This window comes from Puma concolor, chromosome C1, assembly GCF_028749965.1.
Source record: "Puma concolor isolate L17-30 chromosome C1, mPumCon1.1.hap2, whole genome shotgun sequence".
Classification (NCBI taxonomy): Eukaryota; Metazoa; Chordata; class Mammalia; order Carnivora; family Felidae; genus Puma; species Puma concolor.
The window spans coordinates 75637231-75665200 of NC_141674.1; the positions used below are offsets into that span (position 1 = coordinate 75637231).

The window sequence follows — 27970 nt, forward strand, 5'->3', positions numbered from 1 at the left end:
AAGATAAAGAGTGCAAGAAAAGGTCAAAAACAGAAAAAAACAAAGCTAGTGGTTAGAGAGGTGAAGACAATAATCAGACATGAGAAGCAGACAGACCCTGTGCGTCAAGACCAGGCTGGAGAAGGAAGTAAACAAGCTTGTAGTGGGCACCCCTTTGATGTGGTGCCCAGCTGCTGGGCAGCCAAAACATCTATTATCTTTCAGATCTATGAATTAGGTATAGTTGCAATCACATGTGATTTTTTTAACATTTGCCTTGTCTTTTAACAGAGTACCTTAAACATTTTACTAATTTTCTTAGTCATCGGGGCGCCTGGGTAGCTCAGTTGGTTAAGCGTCCGACTTCGACTCAGGTCATGATCTCACGGTTCGTGAGTTTGAGCCCAGCGTCGGGCCCTGTGCTGACGGCTTGAAGCCTGAAGCCTGCTTCACATTCTGTGTCTCCCTCTCTCTCTGCCCGTCCCCCACTCACACTCTCTCAAAAATAAAATAAAACGTAAAAAAAAAAAAATTTTTTTAAGTTTTTATTAGTCATCATAAAACTTTCACTTTTAATTAGCAGACATTATTTCAGGTTACTTATGGATACATAAGTATCCATACATTTTAGTCATTCATTGTTTGAGCATTTGTTATATCCAGTGTGTTTCCACTGTGCATTTATTTAATTATAGGGTTCCTGCTCTGTTTCCTTTAAAGTCTGATGTGGAAGGTGAATGCCCTATTGTAAATTTTTTTTTTTTCAACGTTTATTTATTTTTTTTGGGACAGAGAGAGGCAGAGCATGAACGGGGGAGGGGCAGAGAGAGAGGGAGACACAGAATCGGAAACAGGCTCCAGGCTCTGAGCCATCTGCCCAGAGCCTGACACGGGGCTCAAACTCACGGACCGCGAGATCGTGACCTGGCTGAAGTCGGACGCTTAACCGACTGTGCCACCCAGGCGCCCCATGAATGCCCTATTGTAACATTGTAAAGTATTCATTACCACAAGAAAAAATGAAATGTCATCAATATTATAGTCATCTAGTTCCAGCTAAACTACCTAACCACACAACTTTTGATTACTTTTATGGAAAATGTAAGGTATAAAATTTGATGTTCCAACAACCACCATGATGACACGTAGTATCGTTTCCCTTCATTCCTTAACACTTACTTCCTAAGAGTCTTTTTTTAAAAATATGGATCTAGGGGCACCTGGGTGGCTCAGTCGGTTAAGCGTCCGACTTCGGCTCAGGTCACGATCTCATGGTCCGTGAGTTTGAGCCCCGCGTCGGGCTCTGGGCTGATGGCTCAGAGCCTGGAGCCTGCTTCCGATTCTGTGCCTCCCTCTCTCTCTGCCCCTCCCCCATTCATGCTCTGTCTCTCTCTGTCTCAAAAATAAATAAACGTTAAAAAAAAATTTTTTTTTAAAAATGGATCTATTTTAAAAAGAAAATGCGCATAACTGCATAATTTACTGTATAATAAACTGCATACTTTATTGACATTTTACCAGTTTGAATTTGCTAGAAATTTGAATGTTCCCTAACCTGACTAAAAAGAAACTTTGCTATACTCTTTCCTAGCTTTAAGAGTGAGAAACAGACCAGTGCATAGATGCCTTTGAAGCTCCCAAGCTCTGTTAATCAGCTCTCTTGTTGCACAGAAACTCCATCTGAAACAGTTTTGGCAAAAAGGGGAATTTATTAGGGGGGCTCCTGGGTGGCTCATTTAGTTAAGTGTCTGACTTCAGCTCGGGCTGAGATCTCACGGTTCATGAATTCAAGCCCAGTGTCAGGCTCTATGCTGACAGCCTGGAGCCTGCTTCAGATTCTGCGTCCCGATCTCTCTTGGCCCCTACTCCACTGGCACTCTATCTTTCTATCTCTCTCAAGAATAAAAAAAACATTAATAAAAATAAAAATAAATAAAAAGAAAGCTCATGTCACCATGAGAAGGAAAGAAGTGTACCCAGGCTCAAGGGTAAGTAAAGCCAGACACCTGTACCTCATCCACTTCATCTACATTTCTACCCAATCTCCCCCATTGCTGGTAACTGCAAGCTCATGTCTTCTTTACATTCTAACCACATTGGCTTTCGTTCATTCACGCAACAAATATTTATTGAACACCTATTGTGTACAAGGCACTCTTTGGCTTGGGATATACCAGTAAGCAAAACAAACCAAGATTCCCTATTCCCATTGAGCCTTTCAATCTTTCCATATCTTAAACACACCCAGTTTGCTCCTATCTATCATATATTATTACCCTATATATTCACCTCTCCTTTTCGGAAGGAATGACTTTGAGATTGGCCATGTGATTTGCTCTGGTCAATGGAGTGCAAGTGGATGTGACATATACTATGTTCAAGAAGCTGTAAGTACTTTTGCATGGTTTTGGCTCAGCCTTAATTTCTTCTGTCCTTTACTATGAGAAGACCATGTCTCAGACAGGGGCTACTCCTTGAGCCTCAATCCTAGATTAAAAAGACAGAGTGGAGTTGCAAACTGGAGCAAAGCCAGTACTTATTTGTAGCCTGTATGTCTTATGGGTGAGAATGCAGTGTTTAGTGACCTAAGAAGGTAAGATTTGGTGGGTTTTGTTACTGTAGCAAAGTTGATGACATAAAAGCCTTTGTGGGGCGCCTGGGTGGCTCAGTTGGTTAAGTGTCCAACTCTTGGTTTCAGCTCAAGTCATGATCTCACAGTTTCTGAGTTCGGGCCCCACACTGACAGCTCAGAGCCTACTTGGGATTCTTTCTCTGCCCTCTCCCACTTGCTCTCTCTCTCTAAAAAAAAAAAAAAAAAAAAACACACCTTTGGGGGTGCCTGAGTGGCTCAGTCGGTTGGGCAACCGACTTCGACTCAGGTCATGATCTCGCGGTTTCTGAGTTCGAGCCCCTTGTGGGACTCTGTGTTGACAGCTCGGAGCCTGGAGCCTGCTTCAGATTCTGTGTCTCCCTCTCTCTCTGCCCCTCCCCTGCTCACGTTCTGTCTCTGTCTCTCAATAACAAATAAATGTTAAAAACAAATTTTTATTAAAAAAAAAAAAAAACTTTGTAATTGCTGTGTGCTCTGCCTGGAATGCCCTTCTCTTAGATCTTCATGTGCCTGGCTCTTTATGTCACTCTATTCAATATGACTCTGCACCCCACCCCTCTTCACCTGCTTGTTTCCTTGGGGTGAATGCTGGATAAGCAACGGAGCATAGCAAGGAAGCTGTGTGTGTGAGCCCGTGTAGTCAGACCTCATGGTACCTTGGAGAAGATGAAAATGAGGTTTTTTTCTTTACTATAGAAATAAATATTTGTGTGGTTAAATACACACATGTACACAATACTGAAATATAACCTCAGAGAGGGCTTCCAAAACTATATGCCCTAATATTATTGCCTCTCTCCCACTAGGCCCACCAATAATTTTAGCTTATTTCTATTTTATTTTCTTTTTTTTTCTTTTTTTTTTTTTAATTTTTTTTTTTTAAACGTTTATTTATTTTTGAGACAGAGACAGAGCATGAACAGGGGAGGGGCAGAGAGAGAGGGAGACACAGAATCGGAAGCAGGCTACAGACTCCGAGCCATCAGCCCAGAGCCCGACGCAGGGCTCGAACTCACGGAACGCGAGATCGTGACCTGAGCTGAGGTTGGACGCCCAACCGACTGAGCCACCCAGGCGCCCCTCTATTTTATTTTCTTATGACATTTACCACTACTTGAAATTATTACTCCTTAATTATCTTTCTTGCTCACTAAAATGAAAACTTCAGATAATAAGGACTTGTGTTGTTCAGTGCTGTATCTCTGGTATCTAAAATGGTTTTTGGCAGGTTGCATTCACAAGTATTTTCTGAACACAATGAAATCCTACCTCTGTTTATCCTTATTTTTAAATACCTCAATGACATCCTCCCTCTAACCCATCACCCATCACTACAGAGCTATAAAATAGATTAGGGGATGCTACCACTTTGCTCTAAAATCTTTATTGACTTTCCTCAAACTATGGAACAAAGTTCGTCAAACCTGGCATTCAAGGCCCTTAATTTTTTTCCAGTCTTCTCTCCCACCATGCCATCCCCTCACATACAGTGAATCAACAGTATAAGACCACTTGCCATTCTCTAATTGCATTCACGGTGTTTCTGTTTCCCATGCTTTTATTTTTTTTAGTTAAAAAAAATTTTTTTAATGTTTATTTATTTTTGAGAGAGAGAGAGAGAGAGAGAGAGAAAGCATGAGCAAGTGGGGGAGGGACACAGAGAGAGGGAGAATCTGAAGCAGGCTCCAGGCTCTGAACTGCCAGCACAGAGCCCAACATGGGGCTCGAACCCGAGAACCATGAGATCATGACCTGAGCAGAAGTCGGTAGCTTAGGTGACTGAGCCACCCAGGCGTCCCTTTACTGTTCTTTCTTAAGATGCTATACAAACCAAAAGCACCCCTTTGAGTTACTCATTACTAAGCTCTCCCATTTGTATGTACAATGCACATGTTACATGTTAATTAAGTATGTTTCTTTTACTCTTGTTACTCTGTCTTTGTAAGTCTAATTTTCAGGGTCTCAGCCAGAAAACCTAGAAGGGTAGACAACAGAATTATTTTTCCCTCCCCCTAAATATCATTCAGTGGGCTCACAAATCTTAAATAGTTGCCAGGTAAGCCACAGAAGGGGGAAAGAATTACAACATATATCTTACAAAAAACTATTTGGAATATATAAAGACCTTTTACAACTCAAGAGAAGGTAAACAAGATTTGACAGCCACTTCGTAGAAAATATATGAATGGCCAGAAGCACATAAAAGATGCTCAATGTCATTAGTCATTGGGAAAATGCAAATTAAAACCATAATGAGGTGCTACTAAATACCCATGAGAATGGCTAAAAGTGTTGATAGTGAGTGTTGGTAAGGATGTGGGGCAGCCTGGAACTCACAGGAACCTGGTGGGCATGTAAAATGGTACAACCACTTTGGAAGCTACTTAGCAGTTACTTAAAAATTAAACGTAAATGTACAGTACAACCCAACCATTCCACTGTTAGGTGTTTACCTAAAAGAAATGAAAGCATATGTCTACACAATGGCTTGTATACAGACGTTCCCAACAGTTTTACTCACAATAGCAAAACCTGGAAACAATCTAAAAGCCCATTAACAGGTAAATGGATAAACAAATGACGGTATATCCATATAATGTGATACTAGTCAGTAATAAAAAGGAATGAACTACTGGGGCGCCTTGGTGGCTCAGCCCGTTAGGCGTCCAACTTCAGTTCAGGTCACGATCTCGTGGTTTGTGAGTCTGAGCCCCACATCGGGCTCTGTGCTGACAGCTCAGAGCCTGGAGCCTGCTTCGGATTCTGTGTCTCCCTCTCTCTGTACCCCTCCCCCACACTCTCTCTTAAAAATAAACAGTAAAAATTTTTTTTAAAAAAAGGAATGAACTACTGATACATCACAACATGAGTAAATTTAAAAATCATTATGCATGTAAAAAAAAAGATGACATAGTACATACTATTATAATCCAATTAATACAAAATAATATTTTTTTACAAAGAAAACTAACGTATGGAGCCAGAGCAAATCAACAGTGAGGGATGAACTGCAAAGGAACAGGAGGAATCTTGATCACGTTCTGTATGTTGATTTTAGCAGTGGTTTTATGATACATACTTCTTCAAATCATCATAGAGTTTTACACCCTAAGTGGATACCATTAATTGTATTTTGATAAAGCTGATTTTATAAAGCTACCAGGTAGTTTCTTATAAAACTAAAATTCTATACAATCCAGCAATCACTCTCATTGGTATTTCACACAAAGCAGTTGAAGAATTATGTTCATAAAAAAATCCCGTGTGTGATGTTTGGCAATTTATAATTGCCAAAACTTAGAAGCAACCAAGATACCATTCAGTAGGCAAATGGATAAACTGTGGTAGAACCAGATGACAGAATGTTATTCAGTGCTAAAAAGAAATGAGGCATCAGGCAAAGATGACAAGAGGGAACCTTAAGGCCAAAATCATGAAGACAGTAAAAAGATCAGTGTATGCCAGGGCTTGGGCGGAAGAAGGTATGAATAGGTAGAAGACAGGACTTTTAGGGCAGTGAAACTATTCTGCATAATACTATGAAGGTGCATTCCCTCATACCTTTGTCAAAATCCACAGAATGTACAACAATATGAGTGAACGGTAATAAAAACTATGAACATTGGGTAACAATGATGCATCACTACAGGCTTATCAATTGTAATAAATGTACCACTGTGGTAGTGGATACTGATAATAGGGGAGGCTGTGCATGTGGGAGGGCAGGGGATAGATGGCAATTCTCTAGTTTCTGCTCAATTTCGCTCTGAACATATAATACTCTAAAAAATACTCTATTAATAAATGGAAAATAAGTTTTTTTAATTAAAAAAAAAAAGCTTCCAGGGTATGCTGAAATGTCTTCTTTCTCCCTTTGGACAAGATACTCCTCAAGCAAGCAGATAATAACAGAATTATCTCATAGATTTTAGATGTTTTCCAAGGTATGATGATTTATATATTCCAACTCCCCCACCCCTGCAAAAACAAAACAAAACAAAACAAAACAGACAAATCACACTCTTTTGCCACTAGATGGCATAGAATGTTCCTGTTCCTGTAATGGTAGAAGAACAGAAAGTTAAAACTCAGAAGTACAAATGTAGAGCAGGGACTGATGACTTAAGATATACAAGGAGAAAAACTAATTACATAAAAATCCAATTTATAACTCAAAGGCACACATATTTAACTGGAATTTTTAAGCAACATACACAGTTGTTTCAAATTATAATTACTTGTGTCTAATATGCTGTAGCTATTTGATATTTGTTGACTAAATAAGTGAGTGAAAGGGAAGGAATTTGGATCCCCTCTGAGAGATAATATGTAAGAGGAAAAATGTGTTCTTTAAGGGAGAACTATGCAGTGGCTACATGAACACACCCTTCCAGGGCTGAGTCTAGCAGAGCTAAAATTGGTCTTTGACATATTTTACACCTTTGTAGACTGAAGGTAACTGACAGGGAAAATGGTTCCAGAGTTTTGACTGACTTCCCTCCATCCAGTGGAAAAATGAGTTTTACCTTCATTTGCAATTCAATTCCTTTATCAAATACAAATTTATGCTTTTTGACTTTCCTTTGAACTGGTCATAACTTGTTCTCTCATATGAATAAAATAAAAATCTTTAATACATATGCACCTTTACATTTGTATAAGTCATGATTCTGCCTTTTTTCTGAAAATTATCTTTTAACAATACCTATAGAAAAACAAGCTTATTAGAAATAAGAGTCTTCAAACCTGGGAGCTGGCAGAATAGGTAAATACAGAATGGAAATGCCAAAAAAATGGACTCAGGTCAAGGAAAAAAAAAAAAAAGCCTGATTTATTCTCTTTGAAAATCGGGTCCAAGCCAAGACTGAGTATAAGTGAGTTTATTGTCCCCACCTATATTCACAGGGGTGAACCCTCTGCCTGTCTGGACTATATAATCTCACCCTCCCCCAACTCCCCCACAGTTTATTAGATTAGGAATCGAATGAGTCAGGCTAAACCAATCAGGACAACTCTTGCGAATTTGGATTTAAGACTGTACAACAGGTCTCAGGTTTCTACTGGGCACTAACACCAGGAAGATATGTAAAGCAGATTGGGGTCCCACCAATCTGTGTCCTGGAATATACGCCTACATGCCAATTAAAATTTCCAAACTTGTTTAACACAATGAACTTTCAAGCCAGGTAGATCTTACTTTGAAATTAAACATCAAAACTACTAGTAGGGGCACCTGGGTGGCTCAGTCGGTTGATTGTTCGACTCCTGATTTCTGTTCAGGTCAGGATCTTGAGGTAAAAGAATTGGCCCCGAGTCAGACCCCATGCTCAGCATGGAGCCTGGTTAAGATTTTCCTCTTTCCTTCTCTCCCTGTCCCCAGCTCACATATAAGCGTGCTCGCTCGCACACTCTCTCTCTCTCTCTCAAATAAAAAATTAAAACAAAACAAAACCTACTGGCTATGCAAAGTAGCACGTTCTTCTCTGAAATTCAATTTCCTCATTTGTTTATAAGGAAAATGAATGCCTGTCCTGTGCCGCTGTTGTGATAATTAAATAAGTTAAATCCATGGTGAAAAACAGTTCTTGGTACACACCACATACTTAAAACCTAGTGTCTACTTAGAAAGCAGAAAAGAGGGGCACCTGGGTGGCTCAGTGGGTTAAGTGTCCGACTATTGATCTCAGCTCAGGTCTTGATTTCAGGATTGTGAGCTCAAGCCCCGCATTGGGCTAAACATTAAAAAAAAATTTTAATTAAAAAATAAAAAAATAAAGCAAGTGATACAGATAAAGTGCAGCCCAACGTCCATTACAGTCCTTTCCTCAGAGATGACTTTTATGTAACTTTCCAATGATATTAATGATGGCGTGGATGAGGATTTCTAGAGAAAACAGGTCTACAGGAAGGAGTCTAGCTAGGTCCACTATCTCTTGATTTAAACTTGTCAATGCTACCCTTGATAACACTGATGAGCCTGCTTATTTTCATCTGCCTAAGGCAGGAAGAATGCTTACTTATCTGTGTTGACTATGTTCACTGCAAAGGCTCCAGTGAACTGTAGGCATTTTCCTGATAGTTACAGTGGTAATAAAGAGGAGAGCTAGAATTCAAGATGTTTATGAGGTAGAAATCATAGTATTCACAAGTAGAGGGAGAAGCTAGTGATGTTTTTGTGAAATTTCAAACCTACAGAAAAGTTGAGAGATTAGAATTAGGTTGAACGTGAAAGTGCCAATATTCATCCATTTTGACCTATGAAAACGACAGTGTCATATGATGCAACCTAATATAAAATACTCATACACACATCACGATTTTACCTCATTTGCTTCATCTCTCCACTTCTTTTAAAATCATTTTTATTGCTGAGCAAACAAATCTTAGACTTTAAGTCATTCTGCCCCTATATACTTGGCATATATCTCTAAAAATTATCAACATTTTCTTACAGAACTTTGATGTCATTATCATGCCTAATTAACATTATTTCCTTGGATCCATAGGTAAGTCTGTCTCAGTTTCAGTTTTGCTCTTTTTGTGTTCAAGCTACCGATCTAATTGGCTTTCCAGCCCAGGGTTAAGGAGTCAGTCTAGACTGACAGAGAAGGCTCTAAAGAAACACCAGTCCCTAGCTGTTGGCTCAGTCCGTAAGTCCATGTCGGAATCCTCTCCCAGTTTCCTATCCACAGTCTCCCTGACTGTGGAGTCTGCTGGTTTAGTACACACTGGGAATTGCTAGCAGCGCACATGAGGCCTTCTATTGGCTAGCAATGCTTTAAATGCCTCATGTTTTGGTTATTGCTGGTATGTTAAGGTGCACATTTGTCTTGTTTTGCTTTGTGTAAATAAAGGTTACTGCTAGCGGGGATCTTGGAGACCAAAAAGCTGCAAAAATTGGTGACCATGGGCGGGGCATTTAAGAGCTGTTAGAGTGCTTGCCACCTTAAGAAGATTCCTATGAGAAGTTGGTCATGGACAAGTTGGATTCACACTAGGTCACCCGCCAACCTCAAGAAAACTTCCATTCAACAAGGTGCACTGTAAAATACACAATTCCCAACTCCAAGGCACATCATTTTAGGTGTTAGTTTGGCTCTGAGAGACTCAAAGGCTAATGGGATGGATCCTTGAATTCTAGAGTCAAGCATGCTTATGTTAAGTCTAAAAACTATAGTGCTGGGAGCTGTAATATCTATAGAAATGGCAAAATATTACTAAGAACACGTAGAATTGCAATGGCCATTAAGGGGAACATTCCAGTTAGACAAGACCATTTATTTGCAAAGTGCACTTGAAAATAAAGATTCCCAGGGGTGCCTAGGTGGCTCAGTAGGTTAATGGTCCAACTTCAGCTCAGAGCATGATCTCACGGTTCATGGGTTCGAGCCCTGCTTGGGGCTCTGTGCTGATAGTGCAGAGCCTGCTTGGGATTCTTTTTCTTTCTCTCTCTCTCCCCCCACCCCCCTTCTCTGCCCCTCCCTGACTTGTGCTTTCTCTCTCTAAAAATAAATAAATAAACTTTAAAATAAAAGAAAAGAAAGGTTCCCAAATTAAAGGAACAGAATAGGATACCTATTTTAATTGGTATACAAAAGTTTCCAAAAGACTTCAAGGTTCTAAAATAGCTTCATTAAAAGATTCATTACAAAAGGCTAATGAAAAAGTAAAAACAGCAGAGGTACCTGAAACAAAAGACATTAAGACTGATGTGACCCCTACTGCTCCACTCTATCCTTCTTTACCTGGGTGTTAGGTTTTACTAATTCTGTGTCTGAACTGACTTTATACTCTGAAGAGACTGTTCAAGAACTACCTTTTGAAATTAAGCTGCCTGAAGTTGCAGCTACACTTTCTATCTTCTTTTTTTTTCTTTTTAATGTTTATTTATTTTTGAGAGAGAGACAGAGACAGAGTGCAAGCAGTGGGGCAGATAAAGAGGGAGACATAGAATCCCAAGCAGGCTCCAGGCTCTGAGCTGTCAGCACAGAGCCCAACCACAAGATCACAACCTGAGCCAAAATCGGATTTTTAACCGAGTGAGCCACCCAGCCACCCCACCACACTTTGTACTTTAAAGTTCACTCTCATAGGGCAACAGTTCCCTCGGAGAGAAAAAGAAGTTGCCACTGTGGGGGTGGCTAACAAAATTCAGAGAGAAATTCTACCTCAACCAGTACCAATGACTTTGGAAACTTTTACTGAAAAACATTCCTTTTTGCTGTGTGACATAGCCCTAGTCATTCTATCAGGTAACCATCCCCGTCCAAACTCAAAGGGTTAATATGGGTTGCCTCCAAGGAAGACCTCACTTTGGAGTTCCCTGACCAACCTGAACCTGATCTTTCATGTTCTTTCCATTCTGTCCTTGAAATAGAAGAATTTTTTTTTAATGCTTATTTATTTGAGAGAGAGAGAGAGAGCGCGCGCGCGCGGGGCAGGGGCAGAGACAGAGAGGGAGACACAGAATCTGAAGCAGGCTCCAGGCTCTGAGCTGTCAGCACAGAGACTGACACGGAGCTCGAACCCACAAGCTGTGAGATCATGACCCAAGCCAAAGTCAGATGCCCAACTGACTGAGCCACCCAGGTGTCCCGAAATAGAAGAATTCTAACAGAAGTTCCTTAATTTAATCAACATGCCTGAAATTCGATGAGCTGCTTCCAGTATAGACAATGGAAGGATAAAAAGCGCAGCACCTATAAAAATACGTATGGATGTGACTAAACTTCTTCCTGAATTTCCTCAACATCCATGCAAGGCCTCGAACAAATACGAGAAGACCTAATCAGCCAGGAGTTAATCAATTCTGTAGGAGGCCTTCTAACACTCGAGGGGCTTGCCAGTCCAGAAACCTAATGGGAGGGGATAGCAATTTGTCCAGGACTTCAGATCTATTAACAAGACAGTTATTCCCCTTTTTCCAAACATGCCTTTTGTCCCAAGTTCCACCTGACTCAAAATTGTTCACTGTGGCAGACCTCTGTTCAGCCTCTTTCAGCATCCCTGCAGATCCTGACAGACAAGATCTATTTGCCTTTACTCAGAATAATCAACAATACACCCAAACAGTTGGGTACAGAGGCCAAGGCTCATTGAGTCCCCTTCTTATTTCTCCCAGCTGCTCCACAAAGACAGAAATACCCTCCGGTTCCCCAGGTAATGAACTCTTTTATAGCATGTGGACAGTCTCTTGCTGTGCTCTGTTACTAAGAAGGCATCCATACAAGATCCCATTTATTTGCTACAACAGTTAGTTGAAAAGGACATAAGGTATCTGAAGAATCACAATCATCCTCAGACACTGTTTATTACTTAGATCATGATGTAAGTACTGGTGGGATCCGGCTATCTCCAAAAAGAATTAAACTAATCCAGGAATTTCCTAGGCCTACAACAAAGTGACAGCTTCATGGAGTTCTAGGTCTAGCTGATGTCACAGACTATGGGTTGCTAATTTTTATGTGCTTCCCCATCTTATGAACTTATTACCATTTTGGTTCCTGGACCCCTTTCCCCGGGATGATCTACATAAACAGGCCTTTCTAAAACCGAAACAAGCCTTACAAGAGCCACCTGCCCCAGGGAAGCTGAACTATTCAAAATCGTTCGCCTAATTTATACATGAAAAAGATAACCAAGTCCTGGAGATGCTCACACAAGATGGTGACAAAGGCTTGTTGCCCATTATAGTATGCAGCTTGATTCAGGTGCTTCAGTCTATCCCAGCTGCTTTAAGGCAAGACGCAGCTTCAGTCAGAAGCCTCAGCTGATCTAACATTCTGGAAGGGATGTCCACTTACAAACCCCACATGCTGTCCAAAGCCTTCCTAACTCTGAATTGACCCACTAAACTCAAAGTCCTTCTGCTTTCACCACCAATCTTCATCTTAAATGTTGCAACATTCTTAGACCTGACACATTAGGGCCCCCCTGCCTAATGAAGGTGAGCCTCACTACTGTGAGGTACTAACGTCCACATTTCAGGACACTGTGTCCTGATCTAAGGGACACCCCTTTGACTAATTCTGATCTAATCTTGTTTTTTGATGGGTCATACTGTAAAAATGAAAATGGAAGTTCCAGGCCGATTATGCTGTTACCACCCAATATGAACTACACAGAAAGGGAGATGTGCCAAAAGCTAAATCAGCCCAACAAGCAGAGCACCAGACCCTCACCAGCGCAGGTCAGTTTTCAAAAGGGCACATTGTTAATATTTACACTGCTGAAGGATATGCCATTGGGGTAATCCATGAGTTTGGAATGTTATGGAAATAAAGGGGTTTTCTCATGTCCACTGGGACCCAAAGAAAAAATGGATGCATACACGACCTTACTCTATCTTCTGAAGTTCCTGTCCTCAAGTAGAGACACATACTAAAAGGATTAAACCTGAACATCAGGGACATGCCCCAGCTGACTTTCATGCAGAGGCAACAGCAAGAGAATCTGTAAAGGATGTGGCACATGTGGATAAAGTCCATTCTGCTTCTACAAAAAAAATCCCTTTGTTGCCAGACCTTTGCCATCCTGATGTCCTTGTGACATGGCAACAGTTTGCTCCTAAATCAGAAAAATAAGGATGTACAAATAACGCTTGTAAATTCAATGAACAGTCAAGGATACGGGAAGCTCATGATGGCTGCTTGGTTCTTTCCGGCTCCTTGGCAAATCCCATTTTTTGATTTTTACATTCCTTCACCCACCATGGTAGGTTTAACATAACTCAAATTATAAACAAACATTGGTGGAGAAACTTCTACAAGACTGCCAAAAACAAACAAACAACCAAACAAACCACAGTTTACCATCAGTGTCTAACCTGTCAGGACCACAGTTCTAGAAAACCTATTTTTGTTCCCAGCCTCCTATGGACCCTTTGAACACCTACAGCTGAACTTCATTCAACTGCCACCATTCTGGGGTTATCAATATGTTCTTCTTATTGTTTGTATATTTTCCAGCTGGGCTGAAGCTTTCCCCTGCTGCAAGGCTTACTCCCTCAAGTGACAAAGAAACTGGTAGAAAACATGTTTCCCATTTGGGGTATACTTTCCATAATTTCTAGTGATCAAGGCATCCACTTCATTGGGAGAATCATACAAGCTTTAATAAAGACCTTACAAACATCTCGGACATATCACTTTTCCTATTGCCTCAATTCATTGGGCAAGGTTGAAAGAACTAATGCAATTTTCCAACTTAAAATCTCTGAGCTTACTGAAACTGCTGGACTCCCTTGGTCTAAGGTTCTGCCACTGGCTCTGCTGATGATTCACAACGTCCCCCTTGGGAAACATAAACTCACTCTACATGAGATAGTCACCTGCAGGCCAACTTCTATTGGCATGCAACTTTCTGCTTGTCACCTCATGCCAGTATGACTAGCTACTGTGAGTCTTTTTTTTTTTTTTTTTAATGTTTATTTATTTTTGAGAGAGACACAGAATGTGAAGGGGGGGCGGGGCAGAGAGAGAGAGGGAGACAGGGTCCAGACTCTGAGCTGTAAGCACAGAGCCCGACGCGGGGCTTGAACTCACGACCTGTGAGATTGTGACCCAAGCTGAAATCGGTTGCTCAACCAAGCCACCCAGGCGCCCCTACTGTGAGTCTTTAATGTCTAACGCTAAGGCCTACCATCAACAGGTTAAAGAAGCTTTCTCTGACCCCAGTTCCAAGGATCCTGTTGGTCACTCTGGAGCCTGGAGACTGGGTATTTTGGAAACACCACTGAGAAGGGAAAAAAAAAAAAGCAGCTCTAGAGCCACATTGGAAAGGACTTTACCAAGTATTCCTGACCACTGACACTGTTGAAAAACTAGAGGGCATTAAGCCTTGCATACATATCATACAGCTAAAGACAAGACAGCCTCACTTGACCTCTGCTCCTGTAAAGATGCTGGAGACATGTAAATCAAATTGACAAGACAAGTAGCTGACATCGAAGTGAACTGCTTCTTCCCAAGACACCAGATCAAGACTTCATACCTTAACATGAAATTTTTTCTCCTCTTTCTTTCCTTTGGCATCAGCCTGGAAAGACAAGACCTTCATCTGTATCTCCCAGGCCATTGCTAAGAGGGAAAGGGGAGTAATCTTTCAGACTGCTGGATCTCTCATCAAAGATTCCAATCTGTCCAGGATGTTAGAGAGCCCTGGTCCTCCCTGTGACTTATTTCTCTTCTTTTCCTAATGTCACTGAAAACTACAATTAACTCCGCACCCCCTGAAGTCTCCCACTGATTTCAACTTTTATAGATAGAACAAACTGTGCTTTTTTTCTTTCTTCAATTGTAAGTGTAGTACCCAATTAGATACAATCACTTCTATAAATCTTGTTACTTGAATATCCTCATTCTCCTGATCATCTAACTCACATCTGCTCCCATTCTCTAAGACCTCTCACCAGCAACACCCATCTTTGCAGGGTATTATAAGGACTCATTCTTTCAGTTTAGAAATGTTCTTCCCATTGTGCTGAAAATCTAAGTGACCCCAGGCTGGGGTGACAGGTGAGAGGGCAAATGCAATAATCCCATCCTAATAGGAATGGTTTGTGTGTCTTTGTCTGTGGCAATTATCATTCTCCTTGGGCCTGTGAATGCCTCGTTGGCACAAGCTGGGCAAGGCCTCTTAAGTTATCTAACTGTACCCCTAACTTTTCACAAGCAAACTAAGACATCTCATTGGTCGACTCCCCTGAATTTATACCGTTGAGTTAAAAAAGACCTACCAGGGGGCGCCTGGGTGGCGCAGTCGGTTAAGCGTCCGACTTCAGCCAGGTCACGATCTCGCGGTCCGTGAGTTCGAGCCCCGCGTCGGGCTCTGGGCTGATGGCTCAGAGCCTGGAGCCTGTTTCCGATTCTGTGTCTCCCTCTCTCTCTGCCCCTCCCCCGTTCATGCTATGTCTCTCTCTGTCCCAAAAATAAATAAACGTTGAAAAAAAAAAAAAAATTAAAAAAAAAAATAAAAATAAAAAAAAAAAAAATAAAAAATAAAAAAGACCTACCAGGAGGCATTCAGGATTCGGGATTTGCTTCCTTTGGCAGGGTCATGATTCCCGGGTTAGGAGTTAATGAAAAGGAGGATGTGATCAGAAACTTCTCCCAACTCTTGAAGATAATGAAGAATCTGTTGCTAATGGGATAGTTGTCCTACAAAGATCTTTAGCCTCTCTGGCAAAAGTTGTCCTCGATATTAGAATAACTCTTGATTATCTTTTACCTGAACAAGGAGGTGTCTGTGCTGAGGCCAACACCACCTGCTATACCGGGGTTAGTATCTCTGGGGAAGAACTCAATTACATAAGACCAAAGGAAAAAGGTGAAAAGGTGATTCCTTCCTTGGAGTCTTTCTTTGACTTTGTGGATTTTGATTGGTTTGAGTCTTGGGACAATGGCTTCAGAGTGCACTCCAAACACTGGGAATTATCCTCCTTATAGTAATCATATCTCCCTCTACTAATTACCAAGCAAATGACTGGGCTGTTTAAGGAATGACGAAAGTGACCAACTTAATGAGTGTAAACTGGAAGTTATGACCTGTGAATATCAAGAGGTTAAGCAGGAATATCGTAACCTATAGGTACCACCTAAAAGAACAAAACTGTCAACTTCAGAGTGGTAACTGAGAGTGGCACTAATGCCTTAAATTTTGATCACATCTCTCAGTTACTTGGAGAATCGAGAGAATTGTTAAAAACAAAACCATAGGCCCAAAATGTCACTTAGACCAAGTTGCCAAACGGGGGCTTAATACCTAATCTAACTGCACCATCAACTTCCCTCAGAAATGTAGTCTTAATCAGTCAGCCAGGAATTTTTCAATTAGTTGCCAATGAGTCTACCACATGGGTCACCCTATCCCTCAAAGAAAGATGAAGTAATTGCTCCTGGCATGGAGCAATCCTTTCATTTTGCTAATAACTTTCTTTCCCCACCCTCCTTTCCACAAAAGCCTTCCGTTTTGTACAACTCCTTGGGGCTCCTCTCTGCTCACTGGATGGGAGGGTGCTGGTTCATGAATCATTTAATAAAGCCAGTTGGATCTGCACATTTTCTCAGTTGGACTTTGTTTTTGTAACCATATCATCTAATACCCAATCAATATCCATATTTTTCTGACTGTCTTTAAAAATACCTTTTTTGCATTTCAGTTGATTGTAATCAAGTTCCTAAACAAGGTCTACATGCTGTATTTGCTGGATGAAGTTCTGAAGCCTCTTTTCATCCTAGAGCAGTCCTTCTGAAATATCCCTCCCCCAACTTTTTTCCCATGCCACTGACTTGTTGAAAAAACTGGGTCACTTAATCTATCTTGTTATGACCCACATTTTGGATTGTTTGCTTTTCCATGCTCTCACATCACCTGTTCCTCACTCTGCCATATTTTCTAATAAACTGGAAGTCACAGGGCCAGCACTTACATTCACTATAACTTCCTATCTTGAGTGGACAGGGAGTGCCCTTGAGAGTGCCAGAGCTAGACAGGGGTGAATGGGCATTTTGATTATGCCATTTAAAAGCTGTGACCTTGGGGAAGTTACTACACCTAAGTCTCCATTTTCTCACTTGTAACACAAGAATATAACAATTCATAACTTGAAGAGTTATGCAAAGATAAAAGGAGACAGCCAGCACTATGATACATAAACAGCAAGCAGCTCAGTGAATGTCAGTTCCAGCAATGACCAGCGATACCTTCAGCTTACACATCATAGAAATACTCATTCCAATAAAATGCTTCTAAAGTACCCAGAAAATTGTATCCTTTTTTGACATGGCAGGATAAGTACAATACGTATCTGTATAAGTGATTAAGCAATACCTACAGCAGAAGTAGGGAGCCCGAGGATTTTTGAAGAATAAATTGTCTTCAGGAATTTTGCTCTACTTTCAAGGGAGCAAAGTCTCCTCTGGGCCAAAAACATGCTGCAGGATAAAAGAAATACGTTAACAAGAAGAAAATATATGACACTTACATCACTATCAGACACTTACAGCTAGCTAATAGACCATAAGCTTATACAAAATATAAGTAAAAATTTTTCACAGTTCTCTTTCTACATATAACCTCTCATCACTAGAACCCTCTTTATCTTATAAAAATTTATGGATATGTCATTTTAAACTAGAGGTGTGTAAGCATATTGTGAATTCAAAAAATAAAAAGCTCTAATTTAGTCAAGAGCATAAAATTACAGTAAGTAGAAGTTTCATTTATAGCAGCTATAAAAACCAGGATATTTCAACCTAGGAACTACTCAAATTTCAGAATTGTCTGGATAAAGTCATATAAAAAAGCACAATTTGTGACAGTAAATTAAAGTGGTTAGAATTTAGCAAGTTGTTTGAAAAGCATTATAGCAGGTCCTTGACAAACATAAAGAATATACAAAGGAATTTTAGGTTATTTTCAGACGGCACTTTCCTCAACAATCCCATAGAAAGGTAGCAAGCTATTTCAATAGATTCTAGTTACATAACAGGCATGCATTCTGAATTATGTCTCTACCTATAAGGAAAACTGTTACCAAAGCAATATGAAATTCTATTATTATACTGTCACCTGGAATTAGAAGACAACTCAACTTTCTAAGAACATTCAGGTAAACAGAAACTTCTTACTTAGAAGTAGTTTTAGTCTGAGAATCTTGTATCAGGGGGTGTCATTTCCTCCATCTCCAGTGGTTAATTAAACTTTAGAAGAAGAGACATACTCTACAGATTTAAAGGAATCCACCAAAGCTAGCTAGGACTCTCTTTGAGTTACCAAAATGTTAAGGCTACAGAAAGCTTTAAATGTGAGAAATAATATATTGAAGTTTCTTAAGAAGTTAAATATAAAATCCTGACCTTGTCAGCAATTTCTCAGCTTAAAACAACAGCCTCTTAGGGGTGCCTGGGTGGCTCAGTTGGTTAAACATCCGACTTTGGCTCAGGTCATGATCTCGCACTTTGCGAGTTCAAGCCCTGCATCCGGCTCTGTGCTGACAGCTTGGAGCCTGGAACCTGCTTCAGGTTCTGTGTCTTCCTCTCTCTGCCCCTCCCCTGCTTGCACTCTGTCTCTGTCTCTCTCTCTCTCAAAAATAAGTAAACATTAAAAAAATTAAAAAACAACAACAGCCTCTCAGCCATTCTATCACATCAGCCTATTTTAATTTTCTGCAAAGCACTTTGGTTGTTGTTGTTTGGTTGGTCATTCATTCACTCATTTGATGCTTCATGTGCAGGGCCTGGTGTATTTAGTTTACTACTGTATTCTCTGGCAAATAGTATGCACTTGATAAATAAAATGTTAAATTACTGAATAAATACATCAAATCACATTACAAATTAATGATATCAGTGGCTATTTATAAATCTTTTTATGAAATACTGATTCCTTTTGTAAAGTAAATAATTACCCCTTATGTTTTAAGTCTTTCAAGTTGAAGAACAGATTTTCTTAAATTAAGGAATGCTTATTCTTGCATCATTAACTGTTCTATTCAGGAATAAATTATTAACTAGTTTAGGCAACATGGATAGTTTTTAAGAAAAGGTATTACCAAACAAAGGGAACAATATCAAAAAATCTTTATTGAGTATCATGGAGCTATTTGAGTTAGGATAATTTAGTTGGTCCCCCCTCTCCCCCCCAGCAAATCAATGTTCATTTATTTCAGTTCAGCCTAATTCTTTAGGTATTTAGACTAAGTATAAGCAAAATATTTTCTTCTAAGTGGACAAATGAGAGAGACCTGTTCCACCTTCTGGAGAAAAACTGGGTGGGGGTGCGGGGACAGTACTAGGAATCAGGATACCTGGATTCAAGTCCTTATTCTGATATTTTAAAAAGTTTTCTATCCTTGGAGAAGTTGCTGACTCTTGCTGAACATCAGTTCCCTCATTTTTCAAAACAGGTGAATACATCAGTCCTCGGTTTGAAGGTAAATCCAGAAGGTGCTGGTAAGTCACTGACTGATCACGTGTGGAGCTTAGACTCCAGCTCTTGGGAAATCTCCTCTGGCCACCAGGCCTCAGTGCCCATTCTCCTTAGGAAGTTGACACTCAATCTACCTGTTTTCATCTGGAAATCCCAAAGCCTAAATCTCGCCTCCTCTCTATCTACCTTCAACAGCATATTACCTCCATAATACAATGTACTTGCGGGCAACTGACCCAGTTCTCCATTTCTCTTCCACATTCCAAACCTTCCATTGTGTCTTTTGGAACAGGTGGACCATAATCAGCAAATTCCAATATATCTTTATGTTCTCAGAGCATTCTCCTTGTTTTAACACAAATCTTAACCGTTCCCTGAACATACCACTTCTATGTTCCTCAGTGTTGGCTTCTGTTCATATATGCCCCACCTAACTCTTTCTTGCCATCCATTTTACCACTGCCAGACTATTACTTCCCTCATCTGCCTCCCTCACTGACATTATCTTCTGTCCTGCTGGTAACTCCCTGTCCTTATTAAGGACTTTGTCAGTACGCACACAGTATTCTCAACTCAATACTGTGACCATCCCAGGTAATTTCAATGGCTTCAGAGATGATCCACCCAACAGGTGACATCCCCATGTCCACTGCTCTTCTGCTCCATTCCACCTTAGTCTCTCTCCTGCTACCATACACTACACCTTGCCATTACCTCAGTCGGGTCTAATTGCAAAATAACTGATTGAAACATTCTGCTCTTTGACCATAAACTATCTTTCCTTTCAATTAATTATTCTATTCTGCAGTATTATCAAGATCTCTAGGAGGCTGCCTTTCCTCTTCCCAATCAGCCTGCACTTTCCTTTATTTTCCAATATAGATGCCAGTTCATCACTTCAGCAATCTTCTAGACAATGCCCTACCCCACCCTGTCTAGCCTCTCACCTGTCTGTAACACTCTAGCCCTGGATCAACTCATCTACAGTGTTTGGTTTTCCCAAGCTGGGGAAGGTCATACAGGATGCGTGGTTTCACCATAAATACATGGCCATTAACTTCGAATTGACCCCCAACACTCTGCAGCGTTATACTCTATTTTGTAGGGGAAGGATGGCAGGATATGCCACCCCAAAATACGCCACTTTGGAATAAGAATTATTTTGAGCTAAAGGCACTTGAAAAATAGCAAATGCCAAAAAGAGCAATCTGATCCTTCCTTTTCTTCCTGAAAACAGGAGATAAAATTTCCATGTGAAAGGTGCCCTCCCTATACAGGAGAAAAGGAACACTCTTAGATGGTAAACTGAAGCTGAGCGAATTTTGTAAAGAGAGGCCTTGTTAAAATAATCCTTATCTTCCTTTAGCTTACCTAAATATTTTAGTTACTTTCCCACAATTGCCTCTCCACGTTCAACCTAGTATAAAAGCAGTTGTTTCGGTCGCTTCTTTGTACGCTTCTCCTACTATCTGCCTTATGTCAGTATAATTCTAAGGCCCAGCTGGAAACCCTAAGAGGGCAGGCCACACTTCTCTCCTACAGTCCAGATTTTAATTTTTCCCACACTCCTCTAACCTAAAAGCTCTTTGTTCTAAACAGATGCCCTTGCTTCCTATCATAGAGAAAATAGAAGCCATCAGATTTACCATCTCAATTTACCCAAATAGAAAACACCAAGCCCAAAGAATCCTTTTTTCCTTCCTTTCTATACTACAGGAACTCACCCTCCCACAAAAGGATAATTCTTCCTCCCATGGCTTAGATCTCATTCACTCCTAGCACTACAGAGACCTTTCTCCAGTGATTACCCTTTCTCTTGTAAATGCAACTTTCCTTGCTCACATCTCTTCCAGTTACAAAAAACAGCAAATACAAAACACCAACCAAGAATTAAACTCTTGACTCTACCTTCTCCTCCCTATCGTACATTTCCTCTTCAAATCAAAACCTTCCTGTTACTTTCTCTTAAGAGCAAAACTTTTAAAAAGACAAGATTAGTTGTCTCCTTTTCCTCAATCTACCTACTCTTCAACCTGATGCAGTCTTTTTTTTTTTTTTTTAATTTATCTATTGTTTATTTTACACCTAAGTTAGCATCTGGTCCAACAATGATTTCAGGAGTAGATTCCTTAATGCCCCTTACCCATTTAGCCCATCCCCCTCCCACAACCCCTCCAGCAACCCTGTTTTTCCTGCATATTTAAGAGTCTCTTATGTTTTGCCCCCTCCCTGTTTTTATATTATTTTTGCTTCCCTTCCCTTTTATTCATCTGTTTTGTATCTTAAATTCCTCATATGAGTGAAGTCATATGATATTTGTCTTTTTCTGACTAATTTCGCTTAGCATAATGCCCTCCAGTTCCATCCACGTAGTTAGTTGCAAATGGCAAGATTTCATTCTTCTTGTATGCAATCTGACTTTTGTACCCATTACTCCACAGAGGCAGATCTTGCTCAAGTCAGTTCTGACCCTTGAGCTCTCTGCAGCTTCAGATACTACTGGGTAAGTCCTGTCTCCTCCCAGAAACACCAGTGTTCTCTTGGCTTTTGACGTAGTAGGATCCCTCATTTCCCTCCTACCTCTCCTCCAACCTGCCACTAAATGATAGAATTTCTCAGTACCCAGATCTGGGCTCTCTCTTCTTCTCAACTATTACTCTCTCACTAGATAATCTGTTTGTGGGAGAAATTGTGGGGTATCCATGGGGGGAAAGAAAAAAAAAAAGGCTCCAAAGAAATCTAAGTAGGCTGACAGATACAGATTCAGAACCTCTGAAGCTATTTTTCTTCTGCAGTTTACATAAACACATTTTGACCAGCACTTTCTAATGCAATTAACATTCCATATGTATATTTACAAATAATAAAAATAAATGAACAAATTTGGATGTCATTGAAAAGTCAGAAAAAAATCAAAGGTATATGGCTTTTAATTCTAAACAACATTTTCACTATATTTTTCTAGCTTCTCCTTAAAACCAATGCTCTGAGAAAACCAGGCAATTGTATATCAAGGCATCTGGTAAACCTGATTATAGCATATTATACATAAGGTCAGCTCCATATTGAAATAATCATGATCAATATAAAATTAAACTATTTATCATCATTGGAGTAGAGTATTTAAAACCAAGATACAGAAGGTGTGTGTGCCACAAGCTGAGAAGGCTCCAGAATTGTTGGTGGGGGCGGGGAGCAAAACCCAGAGCTACAAAGTAAGCAAAGCAATCAAAATTAATCTTATCAGTTTGAAACTCTGGCCTTAAACCCAAATGATCAACTTACATATAACTGCTTTGCTTGTGGGGACAAAAAGGTTTAATCTGACGACGTTCCGATCGCTCAGGTTAACTGCAAGCCTCAAGGTGAGGTGACTCCAAAAAAGGCTGACGCCAATGCACACCCACGTTAGCAATTTGAACAAAGATTATTTCTACCTTATGCTCTCCCTGCCGGCCCACTTCTTCCAAACTTCTGTTTGCAAAGTTCCCTGGTGCAACAGAGGGCATCTAGGTGAACAGGTACTGGACGGGGAAGTACAGTGGGAATAACAGGCCTCAAAGCCCTGTCACTGGAGCAAGAATGGGAAAACCGAACCATATTTAGTCCGCAGCACACTTAAGGAGGCAGGATCCTGAAACTGTTAAAAAGCCGATCTGTGAAAATGGATTCGGCGAATATAAATCTGATTGGGGGAAGAAGTGCGGCTGCCTTGTTTCCATGAGAAGGAATGAGGTTCTAGCACAACACGAAGTGACTTTGTGCTCGCTTGGCGCCTGCCGTGAAAGTGGGCGGGCTGCCCAATTCTGGCCTCAGGCCGCAGAGGGGGACAGGCGCCCCCGTGCCCGGGAGGCAGCCCAAGAGCGGGGGGTCGCACTCGTGGAGCGGCAGATTGGGCTGCTTTTCTAACCACACACTTCAAACTCCACACTTCACTTACACAGCAAGTGAACAGCCTTCGTTTCCTTTCCAGTTAGGAATCCCGGTTTTGGATGTACTGTTGTCGGTGTTTTCAAAATGCCAAAGTTGTAAAATCAATAGCAAAAGGGGCAAAAAGGCTTTTGGGGGGGGGGGGGGGGTGACCGGGGTGCTGTGGCCCCACCTGCCAAGCCAGCCACCTCTCCAGAGGAAACTTAATGCCAGCGCGGGCGCCCCGCACCGCCAGGGTGCGGGTCAAAGGACCCAGCCCCGGGTCACGCCGCCTGCTCCCAAACGCTAGTCCCGGTCCTGAAGGAGATCCAGTCGGCCTCTCCGGCTCGCCGGGAGCCCGACTCCGGCCGCCTCCCTCCCGGCCTCGCTCCACACGACTCCGCGCGTCGGGACCCGGAGCGCCCCCCTGACACCCCACTCACCTCCTACGCGCGCGCCAGTCTCGCCTCCCCGGGCTCGAGTCACGCCTGCGCTTCAGGGCCGGGTGGGTCAGGATTCGGGCGTGGGGGCGGAGTCTGGGCGCGGGTGCCCGCGGGGTCGGGATGCAGCACGCGGATTGGCTGAGGCGTCGGCCGCGAGCGTGGACTGGGTGCCACGGGATGCGGGGTGGGGCGGAAGGCGATGAAAGGGGCTGGAGGGCCTGAAAGGATCGCGAACTGCTCACGTCAGGTGGAGGTGCGGGGGCGGTGTTAGGTCCGAGGAACAGAGGCTGGGCTGGGCAGGGGGGTGGGGTCGAGGAGGGGCCTTGGATGTGGCCGCGGATTGGTTATGAAATTTAGGCCCTGGGCCCTAATTGGATGTTAGAGGACGAGGGCTGATTTGGAAGAAAGGGTAAACCGTGGGGGCCCTGGGCTTAGGCCAGAGAAGAGTTGTAGTGAGAATAATGCTAAGGTTCCTGAGAGAGGGCGACACTAAACAGAGTGTGAAAAGGGGTTTGTAGATGTAATTCGTCATCTGGGACAGGGGTGAGGAAAAAAAGCAGGAATTTACATTTCTGAACAGTAAAATGGGTTTGATTAAAGAACTGAGAAGGGAATGTGCCACCAAGGAAAATACAGGAGATTTTAAAAGTGAACAAAAAAATCGCTGGAGAGTAAAGGACACCACATGTCTTTGGGGGGGAGGCGATGCTAGCGAAAGCACAGTTTCTGTTAAAAATCGAATTTCACAATTGGATTTTCTTCCTCTCCTATTTTAAGAAGATGAGAGGGTAGATGGAGTGAGTGTGGCAGTAGCATCGTACTCAGGCCTAGAGGAAAAAACAAAGATAATTTTTGGTTGAAGGAATATACTTTTTTTTTAAAAAATGCTTATTTTATTTTTGAGAGACAGAACGTGAGTAGGGGAGGGGCAGAGAGAGAGAGAGAGAGAGGGACAAAATCTGAAGCAGGGTCCAGGCTCGGAGCTGTCAAGAGCCCGATGTGGGGCTTGAACTCACCATGGGTGAGATCATGACCTGAGCTGGACGCTTAACGTACTGAGCCACCCAGGCGCCCCAAAGGAATAAATACACTCTTAAACTAGGTACAAGGAGGGTCAGAAGATGATTAGGTGAGGGGCGCCTGTGTGGTTCAGTCGGTTAAGTCTGACTTCGGCTCAGGTCATGATCTCACAGTTCCCCTGGGGTTCAACCTCCCGGTCCGGCTCTGTGCTGACAGCTCAGAGCCTGGAGCCTGCTTCAGCTTCTGTGTCTCCCTCTCTCTCTGCCCCTTCCCTGATTGCGCGCGCTCTCTCTCTTTCTCTCTCAAAAATAAACATTTTTTAAAAATTAAAAAAAATATGATTAAGTGAATGAAGAAATTGCTGGGTACTTCAGAGGACCTACCTTTATATTGTGAACTATTGTGAGTCCATTCATCTGTCAGTATTTTCCAGCAAATATGGAGAATATTGGTGGTCCCAAAGACCGCAGAAAACCCAACTGTAGTCAGAAAGTTAGATATACTATTCGTTGCAATGAGGGAGAACACACACACCTTGGGGAAGCATGGATCATTCAATAACAGGATGTTAGAAATGACTTATAAAACCTGGGCTTGTATTCGGTGATTTTGGAGGGTTCAAAGAAAGGGAGGTTCATTCTGTTTTGGGTGTTGTCAGGAAGTAGGGGTAATTGTAAAATGAGGTATTGTATTCTTACATAGAAGGAGGGGAGGATAATTGCAAGGCTAAATCCATAATTGGAAAAGAGGCAACAATTTGACTAGATGGGAGTGGAGGAAATTTAGTATTTTTGTAGTTTTCACAATAATCTTGGTGTTTTTTTTTTTAATGTGTTAAGCAGCGGGCTAGACATTGTTTATTTCATTTAAACATTACAATAATCTTGTAACATAGCCATTAATGTTCTTGGTTGACAGATGGGCAGACTGAGGTTCATGGAGGCAAAGAACTGGATTCAGGGTGTAGTAACACAAAAGGGCTAACTCAGGGCCTCCTAACCATTTTTTGTGCTCTGGCCCCTCTGGCAATCTAATGAAACGTATACAATGACCTTTTTTTTTTTTTTAATTTTTTTTTTAACATTTATTTATTTTTGAGACAGAGAGAGACAGAGCATGAACGGGGGAGGGGCAGAGAGAGAGGGAGACACAGAATCGGAAGCAGGCTCCGGGCTCTGAGCCATCAGCCCAGAGCCCGACGCGGGGCTCGAACTCACGGACCGCGAGATCGTGACCTGGCTGAAGTCGGACGCTTAACCGACTGCGCCACCCAGGCGCCCCCACAATGACCTTATTTTTAATCTGTGTTTAGGCAAGATTATTAAGTGATCTTGTCTGTTGTCTTACTTCATCATGACCACAGAGTGATTTTGTCTCATGTTAGTGTTCGGTCAGATTGTTATGTTTTGTAGGGGAAGGAACATTGCAGTGGGTTCCTAACAACACTGAAGCCAAAGCCTTAAGAGTGTCGGTTCAGTTCCCAATGTTCGGTGCTGCTTTTCTTTTTCTCACATGTCACAACTATGAATGGAGTACTTGGGTGCTGAGGCTGCTTGAAAAACTGAAGCAGAGGAAGTGAGTGTCCTGAACCTTACAGAGGCAGAAACAGACAGTGAGGAGTTAATGCATACAATGACTTCAGAGGGTAATTGCTATAAAAGAAGCAATGATGGGTGGAGACATCAGATGGTTTAAATAGGATGGTCAGGAAAGGATTTTTTTTTTCCCCCAGAGAGATACAGACACACAGATAGAGAGAATCTCAAGCACCCCTGGGATCACAACCAGAACCAAAATCAAGAGTTAGACACTCAACCGACTGAACCACCCAGGTGCCCCAGGAAGGGGTTTTTTTTGTTTTTTGTTTGTTTTTGTTTGTTTGTTTTAAGGTAAAATTAGATCCCAGAATTGAATGATTGCTGGAAGTCGAGCTATCCAAGCCTGAGTGGCAGGGCCCGGCCTGTGGACGGATTGGTGACTGTAGGGCAGCCCAACGACAGTGAAGCTTCTTGTACTCCCACTTTTAGGTAATTTGGCCTTAAAACTACCTGGGGTGTTGTCTGTTGGGGAATTGCCCTCGGCAGGCCCCCTGGGAAAAGAACCATTAGGGAAGAAAATAAGGTTCCGCAAGAAACTGAGCGGCCTTACGTTTAGCCCTTGCCATCCCCTATGGAGACTCTTCTACTTACAGGAAGGATGGCCTCATACCTTTGTCAGCAAAGAGGGCCTGTAAAGGAGAGACAAATGGACTTGAAAGCCTCACTCCGGCAACTAAGGAGTGTATCTCTGGGCACAGGTGACTTCAACCCTTAGGCCCACCTGCCCCCCCCCCCCCCAAGGCATTCCGGATGATGACTGCTGAACCTAGTCGGTTCATTGGTTCCTAGGTGCATTGTCTCTCTGCGAATGTATGAGGCATGGGTTTCTAAGGATTTTTCAGCCCCTTCCTGGCACCTGGGACCGAGGCAAGCACATTGTTCTTCTGGCCTCATATGGTTAGGAGGTCATGTCCCTGTAACTGTTCCACTTGCGGTGTTGAGAAATGGAGGGCCTTTCACGAGAACACCAAAGCAAATGCTTTGTAGATTATAGATAAACGCAGATGCATAATGGAATAATGTAAGAAATTAATCAATAATCAAAGGGTATGTGGGAAAACTAGGGGAAAATCACCATGTTATTTCTTTATTTTTTTTATTTTTTTTTTTTAATTTTTTTTTTTTTCAACGTTTATTTATTTTTTGGGGGGACAGAGAGAGACAGAGCATGAACGGGGGAGGGGCAGAGAGAGAGGGAGACACAGAATCGGAAACAGGCTCCAGGCTCTGAGCCATCAGCCCAGAGCCTGACGCGGGGCTCGAACTCACGGACCGCGAGATCGTGACCTGGTTGAAGTCGGACGCTTAACCGACTGCGCCACCCAGGCGCCCCAACCATGTTATTTCTTAAAGGTTGATTACACATAGGAACATTTTCAAAGTTAGGTAATGTTAGAAAAACATAGATGACATATGCTACAAGGAAATCACTAGCAAATATAATGCCACATTTACCACAATAAATCGGCCAGTTCAACACA

The 27970-nt window shown here is 41.9% G+C and overlaps 1 protein-coding gene across 4 annotated transcripts in view; it reads right to left on the reverse strand.

Annotated features, from left to right (window-relative positions):
• Positions 1-24704, reverse strand: part of KYAT3 (kynurenine aminotransferase 3) — a 74151-nt gene extending 49447 nt beyond the window's left edge. The window contains exons 1-2 of one of the 4 annotated variants that reach the window (XM_086717469.1): positions 23872-24704; positions 17424-17523 (exon numbers count right to left, since the gene is read on the reverse strand). In XM_086717469.1, coding sequence (XP_086573595.1) covers positions 17424-17522 — 99 coding nt within the window. In that variant the 5' untranslated portion in view covers position 17523; positions 23872-24704. The other 3 variants (XM_086717471.1, XM_086717470.1, XM_086717472.1) reach the window with 3 other exon arrangements.
• Positions 24705-27970: the final 3266 nt, after the last annotated feature.